The 22,867-nt window shown below is 37.6% G+C and overlaps 3 protein-coding genes across 8 annotated transcripts; 2 read left to right on the forward strand and 1 right to left on the reverse strand.

Annotated features, from left to right (window-relative positions):
• Window positions 1-5,668: 5,668 nt before the first annotated feature.
• LOC114746044 (IQ domain-containing protein IQM2-like) lies at window positions 5,669-9,190 on the forward strand. Its single transcript, XM_028934235.1, has 9 exons — window positions 5,669-5,749; window positions 6,336-6,853; window positions 6,952-7,066; window positions 7,166-7,231; window positions 7,337-7,425; window positions 7,523-7,610; window positions 7,711-7,947; window positions 8,074-8,175; window positions 8,315-9,190. The coding sequence occupies exons 2-9, from the start codon at window positions 6,378-6,380 to the stop codon at window positions 9,011-9,013; spliced, it is 1,872 nt and encodes a 623-aa protein (XP_028790068.1). The 5' UTR covers window positions 5,669-5,749; window positions 6,336-6,377; the 3' UTR covers window positions 9,014-9,190.
• A 4,613-nt stretch (window positions 9,191-13,803) lies between these two features.
• LOC114746038 (uncharacterized) lies at window positions 13,804-16,011 on the forward strand. 5 transcript variants are annotated; one of them, XM_028934225.1, is made up of 2 exons: window positions 13,804-13,940; window positions 14,658-16,011. In XM_028934225.1, the coding sequence occupies exon 2, from the start codon at window positions 14,686-14,688 to the stop codon at window positions 15,871-15,873; it is 1,188 nt and encodes a 395-aa protein (XP_028790058.1). In that variant the 5' UTR covers window positions 13,804-13,940; window positions 14,658-14,685; the 3' UTR covers window positions 15,874-16,011. The 5 variants fall into 5 exon arrangements, with proteins under 5 accessions (XP_028790058.1, XP_028790057.1, XP_028790059.1 ...); XM_028934224.1 differs by having other exon boundaries at window positions 14,661-16,011; XM_028934226.1 differs by having other exon boundaries at window positions 14,664-16,011.
• Window positions 16,012-16,791: 780 nt separating this feature from the next.
• Window positions 16,792-21,678, reverse strand: LOC114746041 (uncharacterized). 2 transcript variants are annotated; one of them, XM_028934231.1, is made up of 8 exons: window positions 21,514-21,678; window positions 21,002-21,111; window positions 20,452-20,631; window positions 19,612-19,680; window positions 19,322-19,521; window positions 18,795-19,210; window positions 17,747-17,931; window positions 16,792-17,234 (listed from the first exon to the last, which is right to left on the reverse strand). In XM_028934231.1, the coding sequence occupies exons 2-8, from the start codon at window positions 21,081-21,083 to the stop codon at window positions 16,867-16,869; spliced, it is 1,500 nt and encodes a 499-aa protein (XP_028790064.1). In that variant the 5' UTR covers window positions 21,084-21,111; window positions 21,514-21,678; the 3' UTR covers window positions 16,792-16,866. The 2 variants fall into 2 exon arrangements, with proteins under 2 accessions (XP_028790064.1, XP_028790065.1); XM_028934232.1 differs by lacking the exon at window positions 21,514-21,678 and having other exon boundaries at window positions 21,002-21,372.
• Window positions 21,679-22,867: the final 1,189 nt, after the last annotated feature.

A 22,867-nucleotide genomic window follows, 5' to 3' on the forward strand; every position in this document is an offset into this window, starting at 1 on the left:
CTAATCCGAAGTCCAAACTGACTAATTCCTCCTCTTTTTTCAACATCCACGGTTATCTTAATAAATAATAATGTTATATTTTCGCATCGTTTCAATTTACTAGCTTTTCGTCCACTCCGTGCGTGGATGGATATATTCTATATCTTCTTGACTTGTTTAAGGTGTTCTATCTGCGTGTGGGTGCAGTAGATTCGCTTACCATGGGTCACGCGTTTCCATCTCGTTGGATCGCCATGAACAGTGACGATGTGTCTTTTCTTTTCGGACCCAAAGGCAACATATGTCATGGAAGGGACATTTTGATTATAAGGAGCTGTAATTTAAAAACAGAGAGAGAGATGGTTGGTTGACGTGGAGGGAGAGCAGTCAACAAGACATGGAAAGTCAAAAGCAGAGGAGTGTGAGGGGGGATATGGGGGTTGGGGCGGAGTCAGCGTCGGTGCTGCCCTTGTCCTTGACATCACCAAAGCGCGTTGCCTTTCCCTTTCTGCCCCGCTTTGACGCACAAACGAACTTGCCTTCAACTCTGTCTCTTTTGCTGAATTTAATTACTTTAATATTTCCAATAAGTCTGATGATCGGGGTTTATAGTTGAGGAGGGAGATGGGGAGGGGTGTTTGGTATTTGTCGTTTGTTTAACAGGAATACATCTATATTTTTTACACCAGTGAGGTGCGTAATTGATTCCGTTGAAATATAAATATGAAAATACCCGCTCCAGTGCTCTTTTTTTTGGGGGGGGGGGGGGGTTTCAATTCAACATATGCTTTGTGTACACTAAGAAGTAAAGAGAAGCAATAACATACAGCGATAAATATGATGAGGATAGATAGGGGTATTTAAGGCCGACCTGTCCCAGTCGGTCCTTTTCAAAAAAATTTTTGAACAGGACAAACCAAGAGGGGATAAAAAAGGGATCCCGTCCCCGTTCCTTTATTTTTGTTTCCATTTTTATCATATTTATTAATACATATTACTATTTTATTTTCATTTTTTTTAAGATTTGAGATTATTATATGAAACTGTGGATCCATTATTTAGAGTTTTTGTATTTGTTAATGATTTGAGACTATTAACGATTAAAACTTCCAACAAGCTTTTATTGTATTAAAAGCTTTTATTTAAAGTTTTTAATGACTATTATATGTAATATTTTAGGCTTTGGGTTAAAGATGCCCAAAGAAATAAAAAAGAAAAAAAAAATGTTTTTATAAGAGCTAAGCTCAAAAAAAACAAATAAATAAAAAAAAAATCAGATTTTATTCAACAGGTCTAGCAACTCAAAAAGCATTAAAAAGAATCATATCAAGACATTCTTATTCCGTCCCGTCTTAATGGGGATCGAGACAACATCAAAACAGGATAGGATACTGTGCTGTTTATCAGGACGGAATTAGGATGGGTCAGTCTCGATTTGTACTGTAAACAGCCCTGAGGATAGGATAGAGAGGAGACCACCGCCAAGTCCCTGAGGTGTGGCCCGTTCCTGGAGTGCCACGCGTGCGTCTCCTGCCGTACCAAGCAGCCTCCCCTCCCCAGCAAAATCCAAATGAAATCAAAACGGAGTACTATTATTGCCGCTGTTTAGGCAATGGATGCGTAAATAATGGGGGGCTCAAAGACGATGATGCATGGTCATGACAGTTGGATGTCTCATCCGTTTAATTCCATTCTTAATAAGAAAATGGATGGATGGATGGAAGCATGGATCACGTCTGCTCGTACGGTTAGGGTGACAGATCACCTCAGTGGATCTCTCGAGATCTACGTACGCTGCCCCGAAGGAAGGCACTCTCGGTCACTCAGACCCCATATCATATCAACAATAGCATTTCTAATTCTAAGTATAAAATCTTATTTATATCTGAGTTCTCACGGGAAGTAGTAGTATATATTAATCACCCCTCTCCCTCATGCATGTCGATTATGTCACTGCACATTCCGTATATCTGGCCTCTAATATCCCTCTTGCATTGTTAATTAGGGGGTGTTTGGATAGAAACCAAACTATGATTTCACAAGTGTTTTTATAGTTTACAAAGTAAATAGGTGGAACAATTTGCCTCGTTCTATGAAAAAATACTTTGAAACCATAATTTGGAGGTTGCTAAACACCCATTTAGTCCTGCTACGTGCATTTTTAATTAATGAATGAATGTTGCCCGCATTCTCCAATCTACTCCTCCTTCCTCTCATCACGCAGATCGCAATCTCTTTATTAATTGCTCACTTTTCCCACCCTACCAATCTCCAACTCAATCCCTCCCCCCTTCTTACAACAACAACATCATCGACCATATATATGGACTGGTATCTAGTTACGTTCTTATGAGAAAGCCCCACTATGAAGAATCTGACTGAGTAGCATTTATTTTGCCCTCCTTATATATTCAGTCCTGTCTCCAAATAAATTGGTGTCATTAATTGCATAACATCTTTCATTTAAAAAATAGTAACCATATATAATGCCCTGGTTAATGCAGCAGAGTACAAGTGTTTGGTATTTGTCGTTTGTTTAACAGGAATATATAAAACCCGGGGATGGTGCTGTACACCGCTTTCCGACACATGCTCAATATATTTATTACAAGTGTTTGCTGTTTGGCCTATTCTAGGCGCACTTTTAAATATATATATATATATATTTATATATTTTAGGGGGTGTTACGTATATACTCCTCCGGTCCTAATTATAAGACCCAATTGACTTATTTGAGGAGATTAAGGAAGTAAGTTAAGTTGGTTATTTATAATAAATAAGTGTTGTCATTCCTAAAATATCCTTGCTAATTAAGTATATTGGCTAAAACTATCATTATTAGAAGGATTATCTTGGAAAAAAATGCATAAATATAATAGACAAAATGGATTGGGTCCTATAATTAGGACCAAATAAAAAGTCAAATTGGGTCTTATAATAAGGACCGGAGGAGTATAAAAATAGTGATTATTATATAGGTAGTTATATACAGAGCTCGGTGACGCTATATACGTACCGGATTACGTGTAAAGTAATAGAATAATACCCACAATTAAAGCATCGATCGGGTGAGGTCAAGCTTTATCCAAGAGAAATTGTGCCGGGCCTTCCCTTCGTATTGACTCGCATATACAATTCACAAATTGCGATGTAAATGAGGAGTAAGCGTGAAGTATTTTTGACGAAAGGTGGGAGCTTTATGATCATCCTCCGTCGCCAATACATGTAGTGTGAAATCACGGCCACATGCTACGACTGCCAAAATGCGTAATGACTTTGACTTTAACGAGGAGAGACGAGGTGCTTTTCTTTCCTTCGTATCCCCTCCAAAAAAACAAACAAACAAACAAAAAAGGAGATGAGGCCGAGGCCTGAGAATACACTCCACACATGCTAACTGCGCGTGCGCCAGCGCACCACCCCTCCCAAACCAAAGACCGAGGGCATGAAATTAACATATATATATATATAGACACACACACGCACACACATATGTATGTATGTGTATGTGCTGATACATGTGAGGGCGTATACTTATTCCGTCACTTGTCCTGCTTTGACTTGTTTATACTACCCTGGTCATAATTATAAGATTTTATTTGTAGATTATAAACAGTGCCTTATAATTAAGACGGAAGGTAATATATTGTGGGTAAAAAAAAAAGAAAATTGCATCAAGTTTTAAAATGATTAAAAAAAAGTAATTAATCACCACTTGTAGCAACTCGTGGCAAAGCCAGTCATTGAGTCATTACTCCTAAAAAATGTCCAGTATTAGAGGGGGTGTCTTATAATATATTTCATATTTTAAGGCATTATTATCACATATTCCTAATAATACTCTTGTCAGATGAAGTGCACTGAACGAAAATAGTTAATATTTAAATTAATATGACATCAAATGAAGGGTGAAAGTGAAAAAGAATAAAAATCTTACATAATAGATTTTGCTTTTTAAAAAAAAAAAAAGCAAAACGGTGATCCCTATTATTATATGCCCTTTTTTTGAAAAAAAAAATGAAAGCTAAATTTGTCATTGAATAATCAAAATGCATGCCCGATACCATAACGGTGATCCCTATTATGGGCAACCAAGTAGATATAAGGCACATTTTTATGGGATTTAATATTTTGTTGGACAGATAATATGTGCTTGTGCATTTAAGGTGCCACCTCAAGACTGCATGCTCATGTCTCTATTTAATTTGCAATAAAGACGAAAAATAAGCCAGCACTGTATGTGATCGCTTTTGACAAATCCTGGGCTGCCATGCATGTCACTTTTTGTTCTTAACCCGTTCACAAGTTAGAGCTAGTCAACCCGTGGGACCAACCCAGAAGATTCCCAGCAAGTCTCCCAGGTACAATTCTCTCCCCCTGCTCTTCACAGAATGTAACTCCCAGTTGACCATCTTATTCCTTTTAAATTTGGATTACTAGATTACGCGTATTTCAACTACTGTATTTTCTAATATTTTCAAGTCATCGTACTGGTATTATTTATCATATCAGAGTATTTACATCTATCGCAAAAAGCTAACCCGTTTGAATCCCTCACTAAAAAATATGCTTACACAGAGAATTTAAATACTTGTAATAGTTAAATGCCGAGGAAAAATAGTTTCACACATCCATCCCACCTTCCACGCAAAATCCCCTTAATGTTTGGCTACGTACTGTTAATGATGACTATATATACGTATACAGTATGCATACGCATGTACCGGCGGGGAAGTCAAAGATACGTGCGAAGCCAAGCAATAATGTGAAGGTTACTGATAAAATAGTAGCAGGTCAATATTTAATTCTGTATTTTTGCGTTGTCCGTGTCCCATGTACGGGTCGGGTGGTTTAGACTTGAATTTGTCAAAGAAAAGAAAAGCTTGGGGAGTAAGGTACCGCAAGAACAAGAATGAGCTAAGCAGTGGCGACACCCTATATCCTGTGCCATCACGCTCATTCCTCCCTTCATAATTCATTATCCATTTCCCGCTTCTTTTTAGTATTTCGCTGTCCGCTTCTCAGAAATTATGTCCCAAGTAATTCATTAACGTCACGTTCAATTTACGCACCGCTTTTACGGCACTTCGGCATTAATTCCACACCTACACCTATTAACCATTCCCCAAAATCATTTCACTCCCCCTCTCATCTCTTCCCAGAATTAGAATTCATGCTGTCTTAGATTTCCCAAACTGCCTACAACGTTAAATTTTTGTCGTACAATGAATAAAACGAAACATTTCTAAGCAAAGTGACCCAGAAAAAAACACAGAGAAGACAAATATAACTCAGGAAGTTTGTATGTCCAGCACCATCCTTCGCCATTCGAGAATCCTCAAAACCAATTATAACTGGGGCGCACCGAAAACTTTTGACGAGGATCTAATCGTTGTCTTGTCTATTATAAAATTCTCTGTCAAAAAAAAAAAAGACTCGGATAAAAGTAAAATTGGGACCATTTATATTATTAATTATTATAGCAACAACTGGGGAAGAGGGCGTAATGCTGCCGGTGAACAAACCTACGTCTACTTGTCCACCCCACGTGGTTAGAAGACTCTCTCTCTCTCTCTTCTCCTGGGAAACCCTCTCACTGGCTTTCGCTTTCCATCCTACAGTTTTGCCATGTATATTATATATATATGAATCGGCTTCTCCGGAGTATCTTCATTTACAAGTGAAATCTGGATTTCCTGCCTTCCAATTCCATAGCCATTGTACCTTGCTTCAAACGCTGCCAGGATTTTTGCTTCTAAAAATCGTCAGGTACTGCCCCTCCATCAACCACCAAGCCGTGTTTCTCTTCCATTTCCTTTTATTCAACAATCTCTTGCATAGTACCCAGTTCCGGTTCGGTTTTCTTTTGTCGCGTTATGAATTCATCATACCGGTTCTGAATGTTCTGGAGGTTCTATTCAGTTGTACTGGGTATTTGTTATTTGAGTCCTGCATGTGATCCTCCCATGTGGCAACGCCTTCGTTTTTCTTTTCCCATTGTTTCTTGTTCAGTATTGATGTTTCGGTGAAAGTTTCCAGGATCCATATAGTCCGTATCCACCACCACTGAATGAGGCATTCCCTGTTATTTGATTTGTCCTCATTTCAAAGATAATTCTTTGGCTTTGGATTTGTTTGTTAAACTAGAATGAGATTTTCCTGCCATTGCCTCAGATTTTTGCCTTACTTTGATGAGACAATTCTGGAAAAATTCACTTGCTTTATCCATTACCCTGATGGATTTGAGCAGCAGCAATGTTTGGAATTTTTAATCTTGAGCAGCAGTCAGAACTTGGCTTTTCCGTTGTCTAGTAATGTTATATTGATTTCTATGCAATTTTTAATGTTTTTACAGGACCACAGATCATAGGTTCCTGCAGATTTGGTTTGCTGTCATATGGGGATTTATTTTTCATGTCCGTTTGCAAAATACGCTAATGTCGAAGATGGCCTAGAATCTGTAGTTGTAAAATCCATCGACTTTGGTGATGAAGAAGTCAAAACTCCAGTTCGGTCTGTCAGTTTCAAGAACCAAGACTCAGAACCCACAGTGCTGAAATCCCTAGGTTCTGGGAAGATGATGATAGAGGCGTCAGTAAGCTTCAAGAGAAATGAAGCGGAGAACACGATGTTAACCAAGACTATGCCTATTGACATCGAGAAAAACATGCCACCATCAAGGGTCAGTGAGAGGAGCAAAGAGATGGATGACCAGTTTCTCAGATCAGAGTGTCAAGTGGAAAAGATCCAGTCAGCTCTTTTGGATCCAAACAACCCCAAACACATGGCTGCAGTTAAATTGCAGAAGGTATACAAGAGTTTTCGAACTAGAAGAAAGCTTGCAGATTGTGCAATTATTGTTGAGCAAAGGTGGTATGTATTAATTGTTGTGAAAGCCCATGCCCTTGTTTACAGATTCTTGTTAGGCTCTTATCACGTTTTGATGTGATCCTTGTGTTGTTTAACCATAGGTGGAAGCTCCTAGATTTTGCTGAACTCAAGCACAGTTCCATATCCTTTTTCGACATTGAGAAACAAGAAACAGCCATTTCACGTTGGTCTAGAGCTAGAACCAGAGCTGCCAAGGTATTTTTTCACCCTACGCTACCTATATAGCTCTATCTAATCTATGGCATTTTAGTTTTTGAACTGCACAAGAAGAATCTAAATCATCTCTCCTTGCAGGTTGGAAAAGGCTTATCAAAAGATGATAAAGCTCAAAAACTTGCTCTGCAGCACTGGCTTGAAGCGGTTAGTCAAATGCATGAGCATATTTGTTCTTTATCATTCATAATCGCTCTGCTGGTCATTTATTGATCATTATTGACTTGAATGTTTTGCGTGCATGTGAAACAGATTGATCCACGTCATCGATATGGACATAATCTACACTTTTATTATGATAAATGGCTTCAATGCCAGAGCAGAGAACCATTCTTCTACTGGTAATACTTTTTGTGAATTATCATTTAGATTGTTTTAAGGGATATTTTTAGTTAATGACAGAAGTTTGATATCAAAGTTTATCCTTCCAAATCACAGGCTAGATATAGGAGAGGGGAGGGAGGTCAATCTTGAGAAGTGCCCTCGATCTAAACTTCAGCTGCAGTGCATCAAATATCTTGGTCCGGTAAGATTGCAGATTAATATGAGCATCTTTTATTCGAAACATGCATTTGATTAACCTTTGGCTTAATATATGTTCATTATTATCATTTTTTTCTTTTCAGATGGAAAGGTTGGCTTATGAAGTTGTAGTGGAGGATGGAAGGTTCATCTACAAGCAATCAGGAGAGCTACTTCACACTACTGGAGGCGAAAATGCCAAATGGATTTTCGTCCTTAGCACATCTAAGGCCTTGTATGTTGGAAAGAAGAAGAAAGGTTCATTTCAGCACTCAAGTTTCTTGGCCGGAGGAGCCACATCTGCTGCTGGGAGACTAGTTGTGGAATATGGCGTTTTGAAGGTATGGATCCGGCAGAAGAAGGTTTACGAATGTTGTGTTCTGTTTTGCCAGATTCCTGTGGTCATTTTGCAGCTTACGTTCAAATAGCAGGCTCACTAAATGATTCTAGTATTTGATTTTGAACAGGCAGTTTGGCCTCACAGTGGTCACTATCGTCCCACAGAAGAGAATTTCAAGGAACTCATTTCATTCCTTCAGGATAACAATGTGAACCTCTCAGATGTCAAGGTATCGAAAGTCTACGATTATTTTCTTCTTCTTCTTCTTTTTGTTTTTTTGTTTTTTTTTTGGGTGCCAATCATGGTTTATATCCCTTTCAAACATTTAAAACAACCTAGCCTGAAGATATTCGAATTGCAATATGCAGATGGCTGCAGTTGTTGATGATAGTGGATCACTCTCACAGAGATTCGGTGGTCATATTAGAAGCCTCTCAGCTGATGAGGATTTCGCTGAGAATGAGGAGTCGGCCGTCAAAAACTCCATTGACGAGAAGGCCACATCAACAGAATCAGAAACTGCTGGGTCAGAAAGGACAAGGCAAGTGCAGGCTTTTGGAAGAGAACTGACCAATCTTGAAATTCCCAAAAGGGTAGAATCATTCAGAAAGCCGGGGAGCGAGAAAGCTGATGACCAAAGTAACGAGAGTCTACAAATGGAATCACCCGCAAGTGGTGAAGAGAAAGCAGTAGGAAGTGTGGAGTGTAAGGCAGATGGGTGGGATGGAAAAGAGAATGAGGAAGCGGGGAGCATTCCGGAAGAGTCAATTGTGAAAAGGATAAGCTCACTGAAGATAAGCAGATCATACCAACTGGGGAAACATCTATCTTGCAAGTGGACGACCGGAGCGGGACCTCGCATCGGGTGTGTGAGAGAGTATCCTTGTGAGCTTCAGTTCCAAGCTCTGGAGCAAGTGAGTCTTTCTCCAAGAAGTGACAACCGCCCCACTGGGTTGTGGGGGACATCACCTGATAGGGCAGGCATGTCCCGAGGACACGATCGCCAGCCGTTGCCATTGACCAGGGGAACATCAGTGATACCAGTTATTCATTCCGGCAGTGGTTAACAGGATTCGTTGATTGATTCTTTCGTGTGAATAGGGAACAACATATAGGATTCTTTTCTTGGGGGGCTATTGTTTCAACTAATTTACATAGGAATTCTTTTTTTGTACAGCATAGGATGAAAATTGTAAAACTTCTTAGCCTTCTTCTAAATAGAAAAGGAAACAAAATTCTGTTTTCTTCTACAATATCGAAACCAGATCAAAGCCTCTGCAGATTCCCGAATTGCTTTACTCGTGGTGAGGTGATGACATGTGAGGATAGAATGGCACTTCTTCATTACCTTTTCTTTCGGGGAAGGTGTGCGATTGATGTTCAATCGTCAAGCGGCCTTGTTTTGAATTGAATGCGCAGAACTCCTATTCGCATGCATGCATCGCTGGTCGGGCACGAGTGTTCGTGTGTACGATTCTTGGCGTTGCCTCTGCCTAATGGACAGTTGTGCCTATTAACGCCTTTAGTTGCAGGGAAGAAACAGGAGTTTTCGGCGAAGAAACTGACCCAATTACTGGACGGTTGATTAAAACCCGTTGAGCAACATTAGAATGAGTCGGTAGATTATGAAAAACTCAATTCTGTATTTGCATATTGGCCTAAAATGAGTTCAATGATTGTCTTCTCGTGCGGCATTCAATCTCTATATTCACATCATTCTAACAAATTTAACCATTCAACATCTCTAGTGTTCCTTATAAAATGAATGCGATGCTTAGTTTAAAATTCAACTGGGATAATTAATCCTCTGGTTTGCATAATCTGCCCGCTTAAAGTCCTATGTGGAAACTTCAAATTCATTTATAACTTAATAAAAGAGATCCTAGAAATTGCTGTTTCGAGAGAGATATATATATATATATATCAGAATTTATTTAATAATGCCTTCGTATCATTCGCATAAGATTTTTTTTTTTGGGAGCACTTTTGTAGAGGACGGTTGAAAATAATTTCCAATAACTACTGATTCACATATATGCCTTGCAATTGCATGCATGCATGTACTCACATGTACAGTAAAGACGAGGCATACAACCAAAATCCTACCAACTGACACTTACAGCTACCTGCCCATCCCTGCTATTATTCTCCATCCATTTTATTTCTTCTTAATCATCGTTTTCGTCGTCTTATCTAAATATGCACCACGCAATTCAAATTGCTTAAAGTTGTTTTGATTTAAAGACTTTTTTTTATATTTTGATTTTTCAACACTTTATCATAATTTTTTATTAAAAAAATAAAATATACAAATTATCAAAACTTTTACGCTCTTTTATTAAACGTTGTTTTAAAATTTTTTTGAACCGTTCAAATAATACCGAAACCCTCGTCGGTTAAGGGGTTGTTTGGCAAAACCAAAACCACGGTTTCAGAATCACTTTTCCGCAAAACGAGGTAACCTCCTCTACATATTTACTTCGTAATCCGTAAAAGCACTTCTGAAACCATGGTTTGGCTTCTATCCAAACACCCCCTAAATGGATGATTTCTTCACTTTTTTTTTTTTGGTTACAAGAGAGAGGGCTAAGCCCAACTAAAACAAAAGACTAACCAAAAGGGGATTCTAATCCCATCTGCTCAGCTTCCACTAAATTCCTTAACCAGTGTGGACAAGCGCTGAAGAAAGAAGATTTGCTTAGACCCTCCTTGGCAAGAGAGTCTGCCACGTGATTTCTTGCTCTGGGAATACACTGAATCTCCACTTGCCAATTACAGGCTAAAAGGTCTTGAATCTGCAGCAACAAGATACTGTTGTTCGTAGTGTCGACTTTCTTTCTTATTAGATGAATTAGTTGCTGAGAATCATTTTCCAGCATCGCCTTCCTGAATCCCATGTCCCACACCAACTGTAATCCTTTGAAAGCAGCCCATTGTTCTACCTCTAAAGCATCACATGATCCTATAAAATAAGAAAAACCAGCAATCCAATTGCCCCTGTGATCTCTTAAGGCTCCTCCACATCCAGCTTTGTGTGAAGCCAAAGAAACTGCTCCATCAACATTTAACTTCACCCATTCTTCAGTAGGAGGTTTCCACATTGGCAAGGCTTGGGAATCGTGATCAGCTAGGACCTCAGGAGCTTGGGCGTAATTCCTCCAACAGTTCATTATGCAATCAGCTGGCTCCTCGGGCCTTGTGAATTGTGGATTGAAGAGAGCTTCATTTCGCCATTTCCAAAGCTTCCATATGGTGCATCCCCAAATTTAATCCCATGATCCATTCGTAGTAGAACTCAGATCTCTATTCAGATTCAGCTTAAACCAGTCCTATAGGGAAGTTCCAAAGAAGGAGCGAAGAAATAGGGGATTCAAAACCTGCTTCCATAAATTACTGGCAAATTGGCAATCACGCAAGATGTGAAGAGTATCCTCTATGCCTTGATTACAAAAATCGCATATTGGGGAAGTAGCGGCCCACATACTCCTCCACGCTTTTGTTGGAAGCCTATTATGGAAGGCAATCCACATGAAAACTCTGATGCGTTCAATACCTTTCCACCTCCAAATGGCTTTGTAAACCTTCTTGAAGGTTGAATCTTCACCCTATTCCAGCAAATAGTAAGCACTTTTGACTGAAAAGATCCCATTTGCAGTCGCCCACTCGCCCCCCAAGTTAGAGTATCTTCACCAGCCGTTGGCATCGGAGGTAATTTAGCAATCAGACTATGCAAAATATTAGCTGGAATAATCATAGCTAATCTTGTAAAGTCCCAGGTTCCATAAGCAACCCAATCTGCAACTTTGCTCTCTTCTTCCTCTGTAGAAAGAGGTCCAAGACAGAAGTCTTTAATAGTTTCTCCAGTTGACAACCATTTATCCGTAAAGAAATGTATAGATTGACCATTTCTTACAATCCACTTCGAACCCATGTCAACAAGGTGCTGTTGCTGAGATATAAACTTCCATATATGTGAATCCCCATTCTTGGCCTCCAGCAAATTATTTTCATTTCTCACCATGTATTTGTGTAGAAGAACATCAGTCCACAAACCTTGTTCTCCAGATGATTTCTTCACTTTTGAAAGCTCAAAGCTGTGCATATACGTTGGGCTTCGTTCGACCAAACTTTTTTGGACCAAATTCCATCACCTCGCTTGCTTATATGTACACTTCTTAGGTCGCTGGGCGCACCCACAGGAGGTAGGAGGTAGGCTTAACAGGAGTGATTAATTCCTCACAAAATGACAAATTAAAGTTTAATTTTTTGTTAGAAAAGTTGCTCATATTTAGTATCGAACAGATCTTGAATAAAATTACTTCTAATATGAGAATACTTACGTCTTAAAGGGGAAAAAAGTTACTGGGTCCCAATGTGCACCATAAATTGGCCCATGGCATTAAAAAAATATAAACAGACCCATTTACCAAAAAAAGAAGAAAGAAACTACACCACCTCTCTAGAATCTTCTTGAGGTACAAAAATTAGGAAGAATGACAGCCTGGGATCAAACAAATGAATTTTATATCAAGACTAATCTTTTGTCTCAGCTTACGAAGCAACCTAGTCCTCACGTTTCAAATTTTAATGCTGAGTATTCATTCTCAAAAAAACTTAATAGACAATATATTTATTTATTAGAATTTCGGGGGAGGGGGAACTTCTTGGAAATTTACTGCATCTTAACAATAATTAGCTATATTACAAAACATATAACAACCCATTTTTGCACCTTTGAGATTTTGAAATTTAAAAGATTTTTTTTTGAGATTTTTTCTTAGAATTTTACAGTTATTTTTTGAAATTTAACATTGAGATGTTATAATTTACACTCTATATTTCAAATTTTAACACTACTTCCGATCTTTAATATAAGAGTTAGTTGATTAATTTGAGTAGATTAAGCAAATTAGTTAAGTTAGTTATCTGTAATAAATAAATATTATTTTTTCTAAAATATCCTTATTAATAAAATATATTGACTAAAACTACTATTATTATAAGAACTATTTTGAAAAAAATAAAAAAAATATGAGAGTAAAAATATATTAAAGTTTGATATTTAAAATCAAAATAAAAATCAAACGAGTTTTAATGTTAAGGACCAGAGGTAGTATGAAGGTCTTCAAAACTTGTTTGGTCAATACATCAAGGCCTAAGGATTTCATATTTATATTTTAAAAAATATTACTCTAGGTTCTTAAAATTTAGTTGTATTTTTTTTATAGTTCCTATAATTTATTTTTATTTATTATGTTTAAAATATTAATTTTTATTTTGAAAAATACTCAAAAGAAGAATGAGCTTCGCTTAAACGGTGTCAACACAAAATTTTAAGACACTTGATAGGACAAAAAAGATTTCATATTATTCTTCCGGTTTTAAATATAAAACTCTTATATATTAGTTCTAAATATAAAACCATTATACATACTTATATAAAGATTTTATATTTATGACCGGGATAGTATTATTTTCATATTTTGAGTTTGACACTGAAATGTAAGAATTGTCCGCGCATGATAAATGTTACTCCTCCGGTCCTTAATATAAGACCCATTTAACTAATTTGATTAGATTAAGGAAATTAGGTAAGTTAGTTAATTATAAGAAAAGTGACACATTTTTCCCAAAATACCATAATCATCTTTCTTAATACCCCTCTCTCCCTCTTCTAATTGATTATGGGTGAGAGAGTATCTATAAGGGTAATTTAGAAAAAATTAATAAATATGAAAAATGGGTCTTATATTTAGGACCAAAATCAACTCAAGAATTGGGTCCTATATTAAAGACCGAAAGGGTACGATAGAGGCCACAAGTTCCAAGTTTCGATTTGACCATGTTAGTCTCAAAATAAAATTCAATTCATTTCATTAGCCCTAAAATTTTGTCTACAAAATCAATGACCCTTCCTGCTTCGCCCGCTTTCGTGATCTCCTCCCCTTGATTCATCACCCCAGCTTGCTTCACCGGAGTTCTTCGCCAGGTTTGGTATGTCTTCTCTGTCCCCTTCTTCCTCGTGCGGCCACTTTTTTTTACACAATTTTCATTCAATTCATCTGTTGTCCGCGAATTTTCTGCTCTTAAATGATTGTTGAAGCTGAATTTTTTGTTTGCTTTTTTATGTATCTTAATTCGTCGATGATTCTCGGCTTTTTCCTATCGTTCGATAGAGCGATCAGCAGGGGTTTGCATTTTATGCGACTCATGTCTTTCCCCCTCCTCCCCGGGCATTAATTGGTAAATATTCCAGAATTAGACGGCCATATATTTTGTTGTAGTTGAGATCCCGTGACCCTGTTCTAGTTTGTTCATAAATGTATGTGATTCTAAAGGGCTTCATGCCAAAAAAGTGTGGAGATTATGCTTACTTTTTATTTTTTAGTCAAAAAGCTTTTTTGGTTGGATGAATAGATAATTTTGGAGCCAGGGATTACCTTTGTAGTGTAGTTTATCTAATTTTGCAAAGGCCATGCGATCAGCACTCCAATATGGAGGCATAGATGCGCACATACCTGCAACATAAATCAGTTTTCCTAGACTGCAAGAGAGGGAGAGAACTCTGCGGTACTTTTGTGTCTTTTGTGTTTTTCTTTTTCCTATTCCTAGATATCTCGGATTTTTTTTTTTTTTTATTCCTCAAGGATTGCCTTCATTGTTGGTTCTCCAAGTGATGTGTTCTGTGTTGATGATTCTTGGCAGCAGCAGCAGCAGCAGCAGGTTGAATAATAAAAAAATGCCAAAAGTTAGGAGAGTGAAGTCCCCTTCAAATGAATGCTTTAGGTCGTCTCCTTACCCTTGCAACTCCAAAAATGTAGAGCAACACAGAGCCATGAATCAGTTGGGATCACCTGAGAATGTGAAGGAATGGGAGGAGGCTAGGTGTCCAATCTGCATGGAACACCCCCATAATGCAGTTCTTCTGAAATGTTCTTCTCACAAGATTGGATGCCGTCCCTATATGTGCAATACCAGTCACCGGCACTCCAATTGCCTAGACCAATTTTGTAAGTCATATGATCCTCATCTCTCGTCCTCAACACTTGAAGAAATCTCTCTCACCAGCACAGCATCTCGCGGCAGTTGTGAGGTTCAGGCAGAGCGGTGTGGTAACCAGCCACAACCAAATCTTGTTTGTCCTCTTTGTCGGGGAGAAATTTATGGATACATGGTTTTGGAACCTGCTCGTAGGTACCTGAACTCTAAACTCAGGAGTTGTTCCTCCGAGACGTGTGATTTCCAAGGGACATATTCAGAACTTAGGAAGCATGCTAGGTCTGAACACCCTTCTGTTCGACCATCTGAGGTAGATCCCATCCGTCAGCGTGATTGGACAAGGATGGAACAGGAATGGGACTTGGAAGATTTCCTTAGCTCAACCCAAGCAAGTTTTGGCACAGAGCTTCGCCCGGACAACTTTCTGACCTGGGATCTAAGTGACATGATATCCATGTTTTTATACGATATTTTTTCTACTATTGAGGACTTTAATCGAATGACTGATTTGTTCAATGATTCAAGACTTGGAGCGCCCGTGCGTGACCGAAGGTCAGGAATGATGCACACCCAAAGAACTCGATCAGCTAGATGGAGAGCCAATCTGTCTTCAACTCAACAAGAGGAGATAAATCATAGAGGCAGGGGGAGATCGAACATATTATCTTTGCGTGATCGGGAGGCAAATCGTACAGCTAGATGGAGAACGAGTTTGTTATCCTCAAGAATGCCTCGTGATCTTCACCAGTATTGTAGGGAGGTTAGCCCAGGGACCGACATGCCTTCAACCAGGATGCCTCGCTCCCTGTCAAGAATCACTCGTGGTCCATCACGTCGGGACAATTTTTCACTGCGAAGAAGAAATCCCAGTGGCCGGCACCTTCGTTGGCGGGATCAAAGGTGGTCCATGCACAATGGCCTGTCATAAGATCAAATCTGAAAGAACTAATATGATATTCTGTGATAAGCATCTGTGTTATCATCCGTGACATTTCATGATTTTACTTGCACAATTTTTGTTTGGAAACACTTCATAATAAATTAAGTGAAGTTCTGTGAAGAGGCTTATAAATATGCAAGCATACTCGCACAGTATATGACATGCAATAATACCATAAGTCATGCTTAAATTTTGAATTTTTTTTTTTGGACTGACATGCTTAAATATTGGTTGAAATGCCGCATCATATTACGTATGAATGAGTTCCCAGTTTTGGTGTTTCGAAGGTGGACGTTAGTCTGCTGGATAAGTCAAGTGATTGAATTTTACTGCGGAGACACTGCATAATGTCATTTTATTTCTTTGCTGAGAGCAATAATCAAATTTACATTTACAGTAAATAAACTAGCATGGATAAATAAACATACATCAGTTCGACGCATGGATAGATAAACTAGCAATACCGATATGCCGCAAATAAAACAGAATCAGTTCGGCAAGTTTTTGGCCACGGCCGGTGGCTTCGTTTTGCTCAAATTATGTGACAAATTAGGGCATCGCTGGTTGAGATTCAAAAAGTTGACTTTTTTTTTTGGGGGGGATAAGAAGTTATACTAAACTACAATAATACGGGGATTAAAAAGACAAAACAATTGGCGTATTCCTAAGTGCCCTTTCTCTTCCTGCACCGATACTAGATCGACCGTCCTCTATTGGAGGTGCATGAATAAATCATCCAACGCTGGTCTCGCTAGAACAGATTTACATCACACATTCAGGTCTTTCTATCCATTAAGAGGAGAAAATTGTCGAAAATCTTTTCTTTCTCTCTTTTTTTCTTTTTAAGAGAACGATATTTACATATCAAGTTAACAGAAACTTGTACAGCTTTAACGCTACTTTCCATTGAAGACATTAAGTAAAAAGCATACTGAAATCGTTGGAAAACAATCACGACATAAATTAATATTTGAAAAATTGTTAGCCTGCTTTTGATGTTCTTGTTACATTTGGCAGGACAACTGAAGATAGATCCCCCGGATAAGGTCTCCACAAGCCCAATCCTCCCCTGCTTTCTTTAAGGCTACTATTCTTAAGTTGATCCAACTTTTTGACCCACTCTACGGGAGAAGAGTGCTCTCTTGTGTGTGGATGCAACAAAAACAGTGAGTTGTACTCACAGTTGGGAAACATGAAGAATTTGAACGACTCCCCTAATCTGTACACAACATAGCCAAAACTCAGCTGATCCCTTGGAGTGAAGAGATGAACCTCATTGAACCACAAGCAGCTAAACAAGTTGTTAATTAAAGTATGTTCTCGAATGATTACCGCTCCCTCTGGTACATCTGCAATACCATAAATTCTTGTCAGCAATACCATCTAACATGTCCTTGAAGTGCTGGATTACTGATCTTTCCATATCGTGGAGATTAACTTGTTTCAATTCCATACAGAAATCCTGATAAAATAATCATTTTTACAGCATTCTCCAGGAACTTTTAAACTGACAAAGGATACATGCTTTCTTTAAGAAAATCATCATTATAAATCCTCAGAAACAGAGAAAAATTCAAATAATAGATGATGAAATTTGTCCTGTCACCAGGTGGACCCACGCCATACAGACTCTTCAAAATTTTACCCAAAAATCTTCAGACTCTGACAAGTTGATGCAGGTTGTGCTGTGTTACTCGTGTTGATGAGATAAGTATCCATGCTTGCTTCATTTGAGGTAACGTGGTTAACTTCTTGGCTTATGTTGCTATTATTCTAATTTTTCCATCTAAGAAAGACAGACCAGGTTGCAGTTGAAATATAAATAAAATACACAACCAAAATGTCTTGTTTCCAGTCTTACCACTAATGGTCCTTTTCATCGGATTCCATGGCTTCATTCCTTCATAATAGTATATTTTCATGTGCAGATCAATTAGAGGGCGTGCATATCGCTTTCTTCTTTTGTTTGCATCAGCTTCCTCATATATGCTACGGTGATGCTTATGCTGAGCGATGGCAAATGTATGCTTCCCACGCCATAAGTATCTGTATGGTAAACACTGAGTTATTTCCATCTCCATCATCATCATCACAATCATAACTGGAGTTACCAAGTTTTGAAACCTATGACGCATTGAATCCCACTAGAATGTGTTTATGACATAATTAAATAGGAAAGTTACACTTGAACCCATCTGGCATTAAATGATTTATAAATGACCACAAAATTTTATTTTTTGATACTATGATTCTAAGATTCATTGTGGTATTTAGATTGGAAATTCCAACATTTTCTACAAACATGCCCATATTCAGCACAAGGATCCTACGTGGTGAACACTTATAAACACAATGGATGAATTTGTAGCACTTTGATAGGGGAGATCCAAAACGCCACCAAAATAATAGCTTGAGTTTGTACAAAACAAGTTTTACCTTGCTTTGAATACGATGAGGATCGTCAGTGTGAAGATAAACCATTAAGGGATGACTTTAGAACAGTAAATACTAAGAGTCCTTTGATAGTTTTTCCAGAATCAAGTTCAAAACACATGACAAGAAAGTCCATAATAATATTTTGCTCCTATAAGCCTATGGCATCTAATGTCTCACATTATAAAGAGAGAAAAGAGAAGTATAGCACTGACAGATTCAAATAGAGAACATGGAAAAACACAAGTAATTGAGCTCTGCAAAACCATGTATCCAGGGATCATTTCATGCAATCAACTGTTATGAAAAGGACGTGATACGCTGGGTTCAAAATCTGATACCTCTTACCTTCTTATTTACCTTCTCATCTCCCTCAACCAACAGATGCCTAAATGTTCAAAAACCAATCTAGAGAAACAGAATGACATATTCACACATCAGAAAGAGTAGACGTAGATTGGCCAATGTATAAGTACCTCTCAAGGATGAGCAACGGATCAACAATCAGCTCCATTTTACCATCAATCCAAATACTATACTGTGCTTGAGGGAACAGCCTGTGGGTTAAAATCTTGGGAACCTTTCCATTCCTTCTTGGTTCATCATAGGGTGGATGCTTAAGCAAGACAAGACGCCAAATTCCCACCCATTGTCCGCCATCATTGTCTTGTTTAACAGTAGCATTTTCCTTAATGAATTTCAGAGATATCTCATCCACCACCATAAGAAAACAAAAGAGCTCCTTAGAACGAACGCTAATGTTTGATGGCTGTTGAGGCACATCATATCCATCAAAAATACCCGATGCAACAACGAACTTACATTTCTTGACAAAATTTGTGTCCACAGGATCCATTTCAGCACCACCCCCTTTCATAAACCCACAGTGAACCTGAGGGACCGAGCACATGTTAAGCAGGACTCGTCTATGGTGAAAGGAAACAGCTATATGCATTTGTAAGATTATGGAAAAATGAATAGCATTAGATAATAATAATTTTACCTTCATGGTTGAATTCAGTTTGAAACTCTCCTCCCTCTGAGGCCAGCTTTGATGGCCTCCAAACAGAGGAGATGACTGAGGTTCATTATATGGAATTTCATCCTCAACAAAATACGATAAATTTTTCACAATTTCATCAGGACTTTTTCCAGTTGGAATAACTATTTTATCAGGATCGTTTGCAACTGGGATAGGACATCCTGGTGAAAACAAGAAAAATTAATATAAAAAACTAATTATTTATGTGAAGACTAAAAGCATAAAAGGAGGAAAAACTGTTGTAATCTTACTGTGAGGTTTCGATACAAATCCCATTGTGTCTAACATTGTGTAAACCTTGCTTTCTTTGTTACATATAGCTGCATGAAGCAATAAAGTACCAGAAAAAGGAACACGTCATTCACAATTCTGGTGAAGAAATGGAAAGGTATGGAATATTTTATTTCCACAACCTTTCCTTGGAGCATATGATCTACTACCCAAAAGAACATATCCTATAGTTATAATCCTGGTTATAGCATTGGACATTTGGAAATGCATTAATCAAGTTGAATATATTTGTAGTTCCAAACTCCATTCTAGTCTTCCCAAAAAAACTACTTATGATGATATACGTGACAAGCAAGCTGTCCTGAAATCCTTTATGAAACCCCACCCAACTATTAAGAGAGCAAAGGGGAAAACAAAAAGGGAATAAAAAGAAAGCAAAGAGGAAACGTAATTGTCATATGGCAATAAAATCGACCCAACAACAACATTATTCAAAGTTTCTAAGAATACTATTGTTTTTCTAGTTCAAACTAGAACTAAAGAGTTCCTTGCGTTCCAAAATTCACTGGAAACTCTCACGAAGAAATATGTTATTACATGTTCTTCAGGACAGGAGACACGAGACATAGTGGAGCCAAATCTATGCTATAAATGACATATCCAAAATGATTTGTTTAAAGATCTTTATCTGTATATTACATAAAACTACTTCTAACACCAGGTCTTATGATGCCATGCAATAAAGCTTAGCTTAAACAGAAGTGCTGTGGTTGGAAATAGAGATGGCCATTCATGGAGACTTTGCTATAGTTAAAGACACAAGAAAATGAACTTTGAGAAAACAGCCAAGTAACCAATACCTGACAAAAAGGAGACAGATGATTGACAAGACCATATATGGAACAATAATGCAATAAGAATTAATAGCATCCACAAGATTCCGGTAACAAGAACCAGACGAATAAAGCCTTTCTTCCAAACAATCTTCATGGGGTAATCTTGGGATAGTCTCCCTGAAGAAAATAAGCCCGCTTCAAAATCTGCACCATCAACATCAAATTTAATTCATCTACAAGGATAACAATACCTCACGGTACTGCGAACACATTTTCCACAAAGAAAGTTTAAAAGCAAGATTAAAAAAAAAAAAAAAGAAGAAGAAGCAAACGAATGAATGATTTCTTAGTAACACCCAAAAAATGATGATGATGATAAATCTAAGCATACTATCATCTACCAACGAGCGCCTACTCGACAAATTTAAAAAAATATACATATAATGATAAAGCAAACAATCTTTAATTTCTTGCGCCCGTAGGGAAATCGTAAATCATCAAGCAACAGGATCTCATGAACTAATAAAAGTAATTCAAAGCACAAACAGAAGCGAACAGCGTAATGCTTCCCCACCTTTAGCATTTGGATTCTGGCTACTTCGTTCTCCTCTCCGATTTAACCGAAAGGAAACAGACTTTTGAAGGTCGCCCTCCATATTGGATTATCTCTTTAAGTTCTCATCACTGAAACATAAAAGGGGCATATATGTCAGGAAAGATTATATTTTTAACACAAGTGGATCCTAAAAATAGCAGGAATCTTCTATGTTGTCCTAAGTCCATTATAGTGTCATCAAAGATCCACAATCGATTAGACGCCAACAGCTGAATTGAGTCCCTCAACCCGAAAGTTCCCTCGACCAATTTCAGCTAGAACCAATTGAAAACCAAAACTTTACCAGGATATAAATTTAACAAGAAAAAAGAAATGCAAAGAAAACAGGAAGAGGCAGAAGAAGACTAGCAAGGCGAGGAATACGTCCAGAGGCAGCTTCGCGGTGTCTGTGTTTCGAAGAGGTGCATATAGAAATAACCATTCAGGTGCAGTTTGAGAAATCATAAACCAGTGTGGGACGAAGTAGATACCGGCTAGTGAAGATGAACCAATTTATCGCGAGGGGATGGAGTGAACCGGGTGAGGACGATGTGGGGAAGAGGGATCCGACGGACGGGTAGCTGATTTAAATTGCCTGGGAATGGAGGCAACAGATCTGTCTTCGGTTACAGAAACGAAGGAGGGAGTGAAAGACGAGAATCGATTTAATTAATTAATTAATTAATAGTTGATAATTTAGTTAAGTACGTATAGAATTATGCATCTCCCTGCCCATCTTTTACCTCTAGCCCAATCGATCAGCCGCCCGCCAAAATTCACATGGGAACAGTTCCCGGGCAAAAGGTCCGATCTCTACTGCCCAAGCAACTGACCCGCTAGTCAGCCCAAATATTTAGCTTACTGTTTATCTCAAGCGGTTTTAACTTGTTTAACAGGTTAGTCAAAATTCGAATTTTTATTAAAAGAGGTATTAATATGTAATGCTCAACAGTTTCTCAAATAAGATTGGTTTGAATAGGAGGATATCTATGCGTAGAATTTTTTTTTAATATAAATACTACTTCCGGTCCTAATTATAAGAGTTAGTTGACTAATTTGAGGAGATTAAGGAAATAAGTTAAGTTAGTTATTGTAATAAATAAGTGTTGTATTTCCTAAAATATCCTTGCTAATTAAGTGTGTTGGCTAGAATTATTATTATTAGAAGAATTACCTTAGAATATATATATAAATATAAAAAACAAAATGGATTAAGATCTTATATTTAAAACTAAAATAAAAATCAAACATACTGAAATTAGTATTTAGCATTTGATAACTGATACTATCATGTCACTTTTAAATATTGTTGAACCTGAATGGAGATAGTCCTTTCAAAGCTTTTTCCTTTTCACACGCCCGGGGATTCAAACTCGAGGCATTGTTAAGGGATTAGATCTTTTATTTTGTTTGGCTACTGTTTTTTTCCCCCCAAAAAAGGTATTTTTATGCTTAAACTAAGTTAAAACAAAATGAAGGAGGACGATAAGATTCACAATTTTTTCCACCAAATAGGATCTTTGAATTCGCAACTTAATTTCTGAAAAACAGATAGCTTGTTTTAATTTTATTCATAAAAAAAACTAAAATTTTAATATTATAAGCTAATGTCTTTTTTTTTTGGCCAGCTTTAAACTAATATCACAGGTATAAAAGAATATTCTACGAATAATATGAGTTATTATAAATTTTATATTTTAGTTAGTGCAAGGCTAATATGTGAAAATATTAGTTTGTTACCTCATTTTAAAAAAATTACATAATCAATATAAAATATATATTCACAACAATATACGTCTCTTGCCAAAAAAAAATCCGTTTTTTTTTAAATATTATATAATCACA

This window comes from Neltuma alba, unplaced genomic scaffold (assembly GCF_004799145.2).
Source record: "Neltuma alba isolate B1F8T4 unplaced genomic scaffold, ASM479914v2 tig00004868_pilon, whole genome shotgun sequence".
Taxonomy (NCBI): Eukaryota; Viridiplantae; Streptophyta; class Magnoliopsida; order Fabales; family Fabaceae; genus Neltuma; species Neltuma alba.

Excerpts from the sequence above, each read along its gene's own strand:
- LOC114746044 (XM_028934235.1), top strand. The coding sequence starts at position 6,378 with ATGGGGATTTATTTTTCATGTCCGTTTGCAAAATACGCTAATGTCGAA. Across the intron at positions 7,067-7,165 it reads CTAGAACCAGAGCTGCCAAG|GTTGGAAAAGGCTTATCAAA; the intron begins GTATTTTTTCAC and ends CTCTCCTTGCAG. Across the intron at positions 7,611-7,710 it reads GCATCAAATATCTTGGTCCG|ATGGAAAGGTTGGCTTATGA; the intron begins GTAAGATTGCAG and ends TTTTCTTTTCAG.
- LOC114746038 (XM_028934225.1), top strand. The coding sequence starts at position 14,686 with ATGCCAAAAGTTAGGAGAGTGAAGTCCCCTTCAAATGAATGCTTTAGG.
- LOC114746041 (XM_028934231.1), bottom strand. The coding sequence starts at position 21,083 with ATGGAGGGCGACCTTCAAAAGTCTGTTTCCTTTCGGTTAAATCGGAGA. Across the intron at positions 19,522-19,611 it reads ATTTGTATCGAAACCTCACA|GATGTCCTATCCCAGTTGCA; the intron begins GTAAGATTACAA and ends TGTTTTCACCAG. Across the intron at positions 17,235-17,746 it reads GATGAAAAGGACCATTAGTG|ATGTACCAGAGGGAGCGGTA; the intron begins GTAAGACTGGAA and ends ATGGTATTGCAG.